The 12,672-nt window shown below is 40.3% G+C and overlaps 1 protein-coding gene across 13 annotated transcripts in view; it reads left to right on the forward strand.

Moving 5' to 3' along the window:
- LOC111235220 (calcium-activated potassium channel subunit alpha-1) overlaps positions 1-12,672 on the forward strand; it is a 156,698-nt gene that overhangs the window by 64,154 nt on the left and 79,872 nt on the right. For all 13 annotated transcript variants that reach the window (XM_022763606.1, XM_022763603.1, XM_022763601.1 and 10 more), the window contains exons 4-5: positions 6,745-6,838; positions 7,444-7,555. In XM_022763606.1, coding sequence (XP_022619327.1) covers positions 6,745-6,838; positions 7,444-7,555 — 206 coding nt within the window. The remainder of the gene's footprint in view (positions 1-6,744; positions 6,839-7,443; positions 7,556-12,672) is intronic.

Raw genomic sequence — 12,672 nt, forward strand, 5'->3', positions numbered from 1 at the left:
TTTTTTGAATGAATACGAATGAATCTGTAGCTTCACTGAGAATCACTGTCCATCTGCTTGTTTTCACAAAGTGGTTGTTTATCACAGTTCAGTACAACACATAATAATGTACAATAAAACACTGCCTTTTCTATCCCTCTGCAGCAGACTCCACTTGCCAAAATGATGCTATTTTGGTGAAATTTTCAATGGGAGGATACTGCGTACTCTCCCACCCACATCCGAATCTGCTTTAATACCTTGGCTCATCCCTCATCCTTCATCCCTTCTTTTTCCTCCTCTGTGCTCCCATGAAACAAATAAAGAGGAATGTAGGACAAAGTCTCTGCAGGCTGCTCTTAAAGGGATGCCCTTGTTCCTGCTCTACTTCTGTTTCTATTTTGCTCCTCTCTCAATCCGTCCTTGTCACACATATACACAATTACATGCACACACTTGCATAGTCACGTTAACTGGCAGAAGCACACACATATAGACACACAAACACAATTTTGCGTCTGTCTAAGAGGCCTCATAAGCAGTGGCCTGGGCCTGTAACTCTATCATTAGTGTGCGATCAATGTCAGTACTGAAAAAAGAAACAGTGCCTAATGACTAATTAATGGGGTAAGGTGAGAAATATGGCTGAGCAGTGAGACAAGCTTGGCAGACTTTGTGGCGATGAAGGGAAGCCTATATAAGGAGCTCTCCTCCTTGGGGTGTTGACAATACCTGGCTGGTATGTCTGGATGGAGTCAGAGAGCACCATGTAACTGTTAGAGGACTTAATTTGCAGTTGACACCATTCCCAAGTGGCCTCGGATTTAAATCCACAAACTGTGGCAGTAAGAAATGATTCATTTCCAAGTCAAATCTTCAGCAATTTTCTAAAATCCCTCCCACTAGGGACTAAATGCCATTTCATTACTTTCCCTCACATTTTTAGGCAGATTTTCTTATTCTAAATAAGTGACTCATTATCAACATTTGCTGTTTAAAAAAAAGAGTGAATTTGAGTCCTGTGTAGCCCACATGTGGCAAAGCTGAACATTAGTGTGATGATATCACCTGTTAGGCTGTAAGTATTACAAGAGTGAGACTAATGAGAGTGAAGGTACCCATGGCTGTCACTCTATCTCTAAATGCAGATTCAGTGCATGAAACACTGATTGAAGTCTAATGAAAGAAATTAGCGGAGAGATGATTATGAGATGATTAGCCGAGTCGCTCCGCAATTTGATATTTTTTTTGTAGTATCGGTGTACACTGAATGGTCCGTCCTCTTTGTTTATCAAAGTCACCATAGCAATATAAAGGCCATTTGCTGTTGCAGTTCCCTGGTATCCCACAGGGCCGAGCAGAAGGGCTATTTTTAGACCATCGCATGAACACAGCATGAGCCACATTCAAAACATTCAGTTAACTTAAACCCCAGATAAAACTGAAGTGATTGAAGTTCCTTCATGGTTTTTTTTTAATTTTTATCTGTAGCCACAGTGTCAATTCATGTTAGCTCTTCCAGCTTCTGATCCAGCCGAATTTTTGCATAATTACATAGATCGTAAATTGCGTCATTAGTTCCCATGAGCAGTACATGGATTGTGAACATTAGATAGTAGTTTAGCTCTTGAATCCCTGATAAAGTCATGCAGATATCTTCTGTACTATCAATTTTCAATTCTTCTTTTGGTTGAGTTTGTGTTTGCACCATAAATTGAACAACAATGGACTTTTTGTTTGAGAGTTCAAATGACAGCTTTCACACCAAGAAACAAACTGATCCAAAAGAGGAAAAGCACTACAGTCCATTGGAACCAAACATGTTAGTGTAGAAACCCTTAAGGAACTAAATTGATTAGTTTCCTAACATTCATGTTCAATTTCAAATCATTTACTTAAACTTTTACCATCTCAGTACTGTGATTAACTCAAAGGCTGGCTTGAAAAAGGAAGTCATTACATTTAGATAAGAATTAAAAATGAAAGTAAGAATTTTTCAGTAGAATAAATGAATGTTTGAAATTTATCTAAAATTCTTGTGTCCTAAGGGATACATTTCCTTTCCTTATGAGTGGATTAGGAGTGGTTGTAATAATTACATGATTAATGACATTTATAAATTTGTTTTTTGTGCTGATTATTACTGGTTATTTTACATGAGGAGATCTAAAAACACTGATTAAGTGTCCTGAAATTAGAACAAATAAAACCGGCACCGCCAACTTAATTTGCTTGACGTTAATCAGTGTGCTGATAAGGACTTCCTCTTTTTGCATATGGCACATAACCACAGCTTTTATCTCTTAATTGGTTTGTGTTCAAGAGAGGAGTGATGTGATGTATGTAGTTGAGCTATTGTTCTGTATCACTGGCTTCTGAATAAATTAACCATACATTAGTCTAAAGTGTCATTACTCTCTTGCAAAGATGTCACTCCATTTTTTAATCTTGCTGTCCTCATTTTTCAGGTATTCATTTTCACTTCAAATTAATGCATTGTCGAGCACAGCTGTATGAAGTTGTGGTTTCTTTTAGTGATGTGCTATTTTCACCCACAAACTGCTCCTTTAGACTCTTAAATAAATAGCATCTTTGTGGAGGAAAAGCTTGAAGCTGGATGCAAGTCATTTGCATTCAGATGAAAAAAATGGAGCTCTCTATTTTTAGCCTCCCTGGAGAGGTTTTATTTGTCCATTGCCCTTGTAGGTGTTAAAGTATTTCTTATTTTAGTAATGGTGCCTTGACCTAAATCAGTCATTTAAGTCCTAACCTGGCCTTCTTTCAGCTTCACAGACCCCTCCCTGCTGCGTCCCTCCCACGTACACACACAACCCTCAGGAGAAATACGGCATGTAAGCCAGACAGACAGTCATTGTGCTCGAATCACACGCTAAATGGGTTCACATTTTCCTGTTTGGGTTGTATATTGATTGTATGGGGCGACTTGAATACCAACAAATCAATGAGACTATGAATCTGTAACTACCTTCCAAGATGCTTATGAGCCATAAGACACTTCTGAGATGTGAATGACTCAGAGTTGTTGTGTTGCACTGGTGTTGTGTTGTTGCTATTGTTTGCTCACGGAGTAAATTTCTGTTGCTCCTGCAGCTAGCCAAGGTCATGTGCAGGCTAACGAAAGGCTGGCTCCTGCTGACTGACTGAAGGTGTTGAGGGCTATTTTTAGAACATCATCACCAACATGCTCCTTTGCCCTTGTGAGCAAATGAGTTTTACCTCTCTGGTCGCGTTTTCCAGAGGCAGAGTTCCTGGTCAGAGGAGGTTAACGTGGGGAAGCATTTTATGTCCTGAAATAGACTTACATGCTCTGCAGCCTCCCCTCTGGCAAACACTGTTCTCCTGTGTGTGTCTACATGTAAGTGGGGGGCACACTTGTGTATGTTAGTGCTAGCTGTGCTAACAAGCAGAGTGGGGTTAGAGAAGGACTAGTGTGGTGCAGGAATTCACATAAGAATACTAGAGTTTATCACAGAAGCTCAGGAATCTCCAGGCAATTTCCACGTGTCCTAAAACTAGCGTTATGTGCTATTTGCAGTGAGACAAATTGTCTCCAGTACCTCTGGGAGCTTTGTCCCCTTTGCTTTTTACCATTACTTTCACATCTTCCTCTCTTCCCTTTCCCTCTAACAGTCACTGCCTCTCTTCCCTGCCTGTCTCTTCTGTCTCTTTGTCTCTCTTTCTTTCTAATTCTTAACTCTCTCCTCCTTTCTTTCTCCTCTTCCCTCTTCCTGTCAGGAAGGATGGTGCAACCCAAGGCTGTGCAGGGGCTTAAAGGAGTAATAAGAACTGTGGTGGGCAGATCTATTTTCTGCAGACACTGGCAGCATGTGTCAAGGAATGCCTTGTGAATGTGGGAAGTGTGAAGTGACATTGAAACACCTGTACAGTGCAATGAAATCCAATACAGTATCCCTGCAATACATAATGCATACAAGGAGCTTATAATGCTTCGTCTTTATACAGACTAGACCAGTGAGGTGATGAGTGAACTGAGATAAACTCTGGTTGTGGGTGTGAAAGTGGGATGTGCCACACCCCGGCATTGACACTGGACACATTGACTCCCGGTACTGGACACGTGCTGCAGAATCATCTAGTCCAATTCCCAGGGGCACTGGACTAAATTTTTTAAGGCCATTGTTGAAGTGAAACCTACATTAATTCTTTTCTTTCTCCACCAACTCCTGTGGTGAAATTTCTTGGTCTTTAAATGCCCCCACTATGTTCATCAGGTAGTTGCAAACTGTCTGTTAGGTAAACACACAGTGTGTTTTATAGACGTTTTTTCTTGCTGTAGAAAAATGGTTGATGACTGAACCAAAACCAAAACAGTAAAGTTGGGGGGAGTATGCTGAGTAGAGCTCATGGGAACTGCTGTGTCGAGTCATAGTTCACTGTGGATTTGTCACCACGAGCGACATCTTTCACATTACATATAGCCATTTTTTTCCATTCTAATAAAATTATTTATTAGTGCGACTGTAGATTTAATCAAAGAAATACTTTATTTGGCAATATTGTTTTAATGTTAGATGGGAAAAGATCTGTTTGCTTTTTTTGCTCCATCTATTTGCTCCTTTGTCAAGAAGTGTTTCTCTTGACCAATGATACCCTTAAACAGTATGACTTGTGATATGTTGAGTAAATAGTTAATTCTTTCTTTACTTCTCATTCCATGTTGCCATTTTTATTTGGTTTGAAACATATTCAGCAGCTCCACATTTCTATGCTGTGGGAACCGCTCCCATCCTGTACTGATGAGCCATTGTGCTCCTGAGCTTATCAGAGAAACCGTAGGTCTGCCTGATGTGTCTTCCCCCTGCTATAGTTAATGATAAGCTTTACTATAAAATGATGATTACAAAAATAACTAACTTAAAGCTCTGAGTGTCGCAAAATTGAATGTACCACTCAGCCCCTGCTGCGTGCTGCCATGCTCTCTCTGTTATTGAGAATGCTTTGGGTCACATGACTGTAGCTGAGCGGTTATTCAGAATTAGGCCAGAGCTGGGCCCAAGGGGAAATGCCACAGTGACCACTCCAAATGGTGTCTCCACTGTGCACCATCTGTGTGTGTATATGTACTCATATGTGCCTGTACATGTATTTGTATCGCTATTTCCGTATATGTGTGTGCATTCTCTTGCACAAAGGTCTGTAAGGATCAGCTAAGGTTGCAGTTTCAAATCAGTTTTTGGAGTGGGGGCACATGAGCTGCAGTGTGTAGATGGGTGTGAGGCCTTGAGGCTGTATTGAGAGAAAAGGACATTTAATCACCCAAGGAGTGTTGTGTATGCCCAGGCTGTATGTATGATTCATGACAGGTTTGTTTTAGCACGCTTGTTTAGTTGAATGCCAACAGAATCACGTGGAGATGCTGGTGGTGAGTAAACAATTTAATATTTAGGCCAGATCAATGTAAAACTCCTTCGAGGGGTCAGGAGCGAATTATCCTGTGTCTGAAATCTGATGGCACTGTGTGAGAAATTGCCTTTCAACCAACTCAAAACACTTTTTAAAAAAAACAATTGGTGTATAAATAAGACTCATTCTAATCATCTTGGACCTGGGCCAGGGTTTTACATCTTCTTAGATCACGTCAGTCCTGAGGATACACTTGAGACAGACCACACACTTCTAATTAGAAGTTAGATCATCCTCTCGGTGAAATGCATTTTGCCTGGCATGTCTGTACTCAGTCATCCATTATAATGGATCATTCTGTGATAAAATGTTTGATCTTAACTGGGAGATGATTAAGCTTCGCTTCTCTCTACCTCTGGAGATTCTCATTATGCAGTAAACTCTATTCTGGATCTCACACTGTTCCCCTGTGGGCTCCAAGCATACAAATATATACTTCAATGTTTAAGTTGAACTTATGGGACTTGTAGCGGTTTACTCTTGTAATAGCCTCATGTGTGTTCCCTCACCAGTCTATACATTCCCAAAGGTCACCTATAGCCAGCTATACCATAATGCATATTCATGTGTTTTTTCCACAGTAGGATTTCCTCATTACTGGGGAGCAAAATGCTATAGGCCCATGACTCAGTGAAGAATGGGGTGGGAACACAGGCTCTTATTGCTTTTGTTGAGAGCACCCACTTTCTAATGGTTGATCATCACAAGGTAAACATGAAGATGGATTATATGACAGACCACACAATTCATGGCTCATTTATCATCATCAGCTTTTTTTTTTTTTTTTTAAAGCAGCACTCGGCCAGCTCCTGCACTGTTAAATGTGGAGTTTCTGTCATAGGAGGGAATATCTGTTGGAATATTTGTGTTTGACAGACGCTGAATAATTTATGTATGCTGAATGTACTGTCACATCAAAGCAGCTGTGCTTAACCACAAATTTCAGTTTATTATGCAGCTGTTTCATCTGAATGTGACTGACTCTACAGCGAGGTCTTTTATCTTGGTCTGTGACCCTCTAGGGTTCCCAGGAGGAAATGCAGGGTGTCAGTGAAACTCAATGGCAAATCACTAAACTGGTATTATTAATACCAATACTGTTTTTAATCCCACAATTTGATTACATCAACAAACAAACAAATGATACAAGCAATAAAAAACTTAGACAATTACATTCCTACCAATGGCCCAGTATGTCCCAATATTGGCCACCTGTGTGTTCATGGAAGGAAAGAGATGGAAGACTCTTCTCTGCTTAATCAGTTCATTAGTGTTTTATCTTGAAATAATTTTTCTCTCTCTCTGTTTTTTCTTCTCCAGTCCTATAGAATCCTGCCAGAACTTCTACAAAGATTTCACATTACAGATCGATATGGCCTTCAACGTCTTTTTCCTTCTTTACTTTGGCCTGCGGGTAAGCTGGAACATGGGCATGCAAGCTAACACACGCACACACAAGCATACAGCATCACTCATTCATGCATGTACACAATTACAGACATGTTCTTAAACACACAGGCGCAAACAATATGCACGCGGCAATGTGGGCAGGCATCATTTTACATGCATTGCAATCTTACAATCATTCATTATTATGAACAACATTTTCTTTACATGATGAAGATTTTAAATTTGGAACTTTGTTAAAAAAAGAAAAAAAAAATTTGAGACATAACAGGTTCATTGGCCAACCAACCTCGCTTACACCCAAGGCGACACCCACCTAAGTCACCTACGGATACTCACACAGCATGCCTTCAGTTTAAACTGACACTGTTGTAATAATGTTGCTAGCATGGCTGTCATGCCAGAGCAGCATTCCAGTGGTGCAAACGCAAGCCTGACATCCCGAATGAATGAATAAATAAACTCATAAGCTGCTTACACCACCAACCATACGCATGACTCAGCAAGTATGGTGAAGCTATTGTCGTTCTATAGAGAATGTCAGCAATGCCAGGGGAAAACGCAGCAATTGTCATTTTGAATGCCATCCCTGTTTTTGTTTTTTTTTGACAGTTTATAGCAGCCAATGATAAGCTGTGGTTCTGGCTGGAGGTCAACTCCGTGGTCGACTTCTTCACTGTTCCTCCCGTGTTTGTCTCTGTCTATTTAAACAGAAGCTGGCTCGGTAAGTCTGTATATCTCTTTCAGATGTTTCTTTCTATGTCGCTTTGACACTCTCCATTTCATGAACCCGTCCTTTCGTTCTGACTGTACAGCCTCGTCTCTTCTTGCTTTCTTTCTCCATTTTCCGTATTTTCTTCCTCAACTCCACCACCCTACCACCACCACTTTTTCCATTTCTTTGCCCTCTATCTTCACATGTCACCCCTCCTTTTATCACTCCCTATCTCTCCCTCTGACTCCCGGTCCCCCCTCTGTCTCCCCATTACTGGGAGTGTGTCTCTGAGGCCCTCTTGCTCGGGGCTGCAGTCAACTTTTCCTCATCATTGAAAGTGACAGGGCTGAGTCCCTCTGATGTTTCAGGGAACACAGACACAGCAGAGTGGATGGGCTAATGGGAGCGAGAGTGACTCAGAATTGGGCTGTGGTTCTGTGAGTGTGAGTGTGTGTGTGCTTGTGCTTCAGACTCATTGGTAAATGCTGTGTTGAGGCATTGCACCTGGAATACCTCACAGCGGTCCATAACTGCCATCTAATGGGCTCATTCACACTCACATGAAAAATGCACACACAAGCATGTGTTATCCCCATACACACACAAACACACACACACACACACACACAAACACACGCACACACACTCTCTCTTGCATGAGCAGACTGGAAAACACCCTAACCTGTATTACATAACGACCTACTTTTCTCACTGCATTCAGAGTATTGTGGCCTAAATTACACTGCAGTAAAAAGACTTTCTTTGTAGCTGTGTTCTTTTTTGGTTGCAGTGATTCTCTACTTTTAAAACCATTCTATATGTCATTTCTTCATTTCAGAAACTAGGCTGAATACTAATCTAGCATTTATTTAACTATGACTTTGGACCACCAAGACTGATGAGTGACAATTTTAGGCTATTATATTAAATATAGTCAAAGGAGTTGAGGTTGTCCAAGCAGGAAAAAAATACATTTGACGACACGTCACAGATGTGAATGATAAATTTAACGATGGCTGAATTCCATTTAGCTGCGTCAGTTTCAGCCTCCTGGTATTGTACATGCTGGTTCACTGTCTCACACTGTCATGGTTTACTGAGACACTTGAATACAACAGAACCATTGTTAATGTTATTAGTAACACCTATGCTTCCCCCACTATGATCAGTCAGATTGTCTGCTGTGAAAAAGGCCTATAATAATAATAATAATAATCAGCAATAATAATTCATTTCTGAGGGGACTGGACAACAGTGTTAAAAAGAAGGGAGAGGAAATGGGGACAGCCCAACAGTTTGATCATTTATCTCTAGGTTAGCCAAACTTATTTCACAGAGAAAAGAAAAGAGGTTGTTTGAAACTCCTATCACTGGCTATGCTTGTTTTAGTTACACTTTGAAATTAAAGATTAGAATATAGATTAGAGCTGCAACGATTAGTCAGTTAATCAATAAATAGATCTACAGAAAATTAATGAATAACTCTTTTAATAATGGATAAATAGTTTCAGGTGTTTGTCATGCAAAAATATCAAATATTCACTAGTTTCTATGTGTTTTATATTATTGTAGATTGAATATCTTTGGATGTAGCTGAACATAAATAACACTTCTGAAGACATCACCTTGGATTCTGAAAAATTGTGATGACTTTTTTTTCCTTCATTACAAGGACCAAACAATTAATTGTTTAATTGAGACAACAATCAGCAGATTATCATTAATGAGAATAATCTGATAATAGTTTACATAATCCATCTCAACTGTTTGCTTGTTTACAACCTGTCTGATTGTTGGACTGCTCATTTCTTGCCCTGTTGGACTTGCATGTTGTTGCAAAACTCCTAAATCTTATCATTTACTTTGGTTAGAACATTATTATCACTGTCAGAGATTCGGGGAAGTGTAAGGGTCCTCCTTCTATCCTGCAGAGTATGTTCTTGCTTTTACATGCCCACTGGAATCACTCAATCTGTGAAGTAATTTGAAATTGTGAAAGTCTGATCTCTGAGGTGATGAAGGTTTCTTAAGAAGCTCACATTGGCCCATGAATTTCACAGGGATAAAGCTGTGTAATGAATTAGATATGGCCAAGTCAAGTAATCTGGCTTCTGGTATTCATGATGTAAGGTGTCCTCATCTCATCCTGAGAATACTGTTGGTGTTAGGGCCTTGATGAGGATGATGAAAGACGGTGAAATGGGGGTCTGGCTGCTGTCTGACATTCTGCAGTGAATAATTACCTGTGATTATTAAATGTCCTGCATATGGTGTGGATGTGGAGAGCAAAGACGTCTTTATATACAATACAGCTGCAGTGTTGTTGTGTATAAACAGCAGGGAAGAGTGTGAATTCATTGCTTGTGAGAGATGCCCTAGATTCCTCTGCTACTAATTTGCATTTATTTTTATTATTTTTATATTGAAAGGGGAAGAATCTTGAGCACTATTTTTGCGAGGATGACATATCAACTGGCATCTCCTTCTTATATTAGAGCTATTTATTTTTGCAGTGTTGGACATATATAAGCACAGTGCAGTATAGTAACAGGACTCCCAGTGACATGGCTTAAGTGTGTGTTTACTTGGTGGTGTGCTCTTCCATGTGTTAAAGGCTACATAAAGTGTTGCAAAGCCTCAGTTATAAAATTAACAGTGTGTAGATCTGCAGTTGAATACAGTGTGCCCTAACAGGCTGGTGATAGCTCCCAGAATACTAATTGGGCGCTGAAGTGTCTGTTAATATTCAGCCTCTTGGAGTAAGGACAGGAATCACGATCAGCTGCTTATAGCCTGTATTAATATGGAAATTAGAACATACAGTACCATGTCGTGACAGAAAAATAAGATCAATTAATTAGAGTAAATGTCTAGGAAAATCACAGTGACATATTCCTGTTCTGCTTTCAGATGGTATCACTGATATATAAATAGCATTGACAATAAAGACGATTGCCTCCCTTCATGCTCTTCCTCCAGAAAGCTTGAGAGAGCCATAATGGTTTTCCTAATAATCAATATACTAATCCATAATTGGTGCTACTTTCATTTAGTTAAGTGTATATATTGTTCCCCAACAGGCTTTGTTAGAGGAAGCCAGGGTGGATGTTAAGAATGTGTATTGTGTGTGCTCCTCATTCCCAGTGGATTAGTTAATCTTTCCTTTCCATTCACAGCTGGGAAACACACACCACAGCCCGTGTAATACATCATAATTACCTTTCATTTCACTCCTTCACCAGTGGTCCTGCATGAGAAGACCATTGGAGATCCACTGGAGGTGTGCTAATAGGGTTTCTACCCTGTGCTGTGTTGTATTCGCCCACTCTCCACACGAGGAAGTCTATGCTGTGTACATTTCAAGTTATGTTCTCTCTGCCTCAACAAATTGGACATTGATTAAGAGGAGGAGAATGATGTGCGGCTAATGTAAGAGGGCATGCAGAGTTCTTCCTCGGAAAAAGGAATTAATCTCCTTTAACCACTTGAACTTAGCATTGCTCCCAAGAGAGTCCTAGGCAGTATGGGATTAGCATATGGCTGTTTGAAAGATGCTGGTAACGACTGTGACTACTGAACCCCAACTCTCAACACCCTTCCAACTTCATGCTTTCCTACCTAGTCATTAAAAAGCACAGGGAATTGTAATGTTGGTCTGGATTATTTCAGGAATGTAACATTTTTGACAATAACATCATGTGTTTTTTCAATAATATATTTCTAGGTTGTGTTGTATTGGATTGATGTGTAATGTTTTCTGATTTTCTGGTTGCAACCTAAATGCTGTTGTTAAGCTGGACTGGCTTGGAGAATGTACAGTACAGTAGTAGCCTTCAGGCATGGCTTGGATTCTAACCTGCTACTGCCTCCTAGTGGTGCTTTAGTATATTGTTTGTTGATCCCATAGACGGTGGTTGATCCCTTGTGTTTTCCTGCTGAAAGAGGCTTACAGTACCTGACATGGGCATGAGTGCATCCGCCTTATATAGCCTTTCAGCCGCTGGCAGGAAGCCTCCATGTACATTCAGGGAAGGGAAACTAATTTGTGGGAAGTTTAAGCCTCTTTGTAGCCAGGCATCTCACGTGTTGCATTGCATTGCATGTTTGCATTATTATACAGGCGATGAGTTGAGTTATAATTCCCAGTATATGAAAAAATGTGCTATGAGCGTTAAGTATATACATTAATATGTGTGTGCCGTCTATGCAGAATGAATGTCCAGTAGGAACAAGTGCTCTGTACACTAGCTCCGTGTGTGTGTGTGTGTGTGTGTGTGTGTGTGTGTGTGTGCATGGAAGTGTATAATCTAATCCTGGCTGGCTTGACTGTCAGTATTATCCCAGATGAACCATCCCAGACTGCTGATTGATAAAAGGTCCCAGTGGGTTGCTCTGCCAGAACATGTGACACACAGGCCGTGCTCTGGCTTGCAAAGCCTCAATGAAGTAAGAGTGGGCACAGACCAGAAAAACCTTTTTGAATGAGCATCTGGCCGCCTGACGTGTGTGTGTGTGTGTGTGTGTGTGTGTGTGTCTGTGTGTGTGTGTGTGTGAGTGAGTGCGTGCGTGCATGCGTGCATTCATGTGTGTACGTGTGAGAGGCATTAGCATGTGTGGGGAAAGAGATTTTCTCATACATCAACACGTGTTCAAAGGACCAGAATTTCATTGAGACTTTTGCAACATTATTTTTACTGCTGTGTTTGTGAGGACATTGTACTGACTTACAGCACATTGATTCCCTGTAGGCAAATAACTGCTTAGTGTTGTGAGACCAGACATTTGTCCCCAGATGGGAAGTGTGTCCCCAGATGGGAAGTGTGTCCCCAGATGGGAAGTGAGTCCCCAAATGTGATCCCAGAGTGTTGCATTTACACACACAACTACACACACACAGATGTACACTATAAGCACAAACACAGATGCTTCACACTAGTTCAGAATTATACAGCCTTCCATTACTGCAATTTCTTTTTCTTACACCTTTACAAATATGAAAAAAATATACAATTAACAATGCATGCACAACAGAACACTTTTGCTGCAAAATATGAGCACCCAAAACATACACACCCACAAAATTGATAAACATAAATGTAATTAATATTTTCCTATAATATGATAAA

Source organism: Seriola dumerili, unplaced genomic scaffold (genome assembly GCF_002260705.1).
Source record: "Seriola dumerili isolate Sdu_G_001 unplaced genomic scaffold, Sdu_1.0 BDQW01000478.1, whole genome shotgun sequence".
Lineage (NCBI taxonomy): Eukaryota > Metazoa > Chordata > Actinopteri > Carangiformes > Carangidae > Seriola > Seriola dumerili.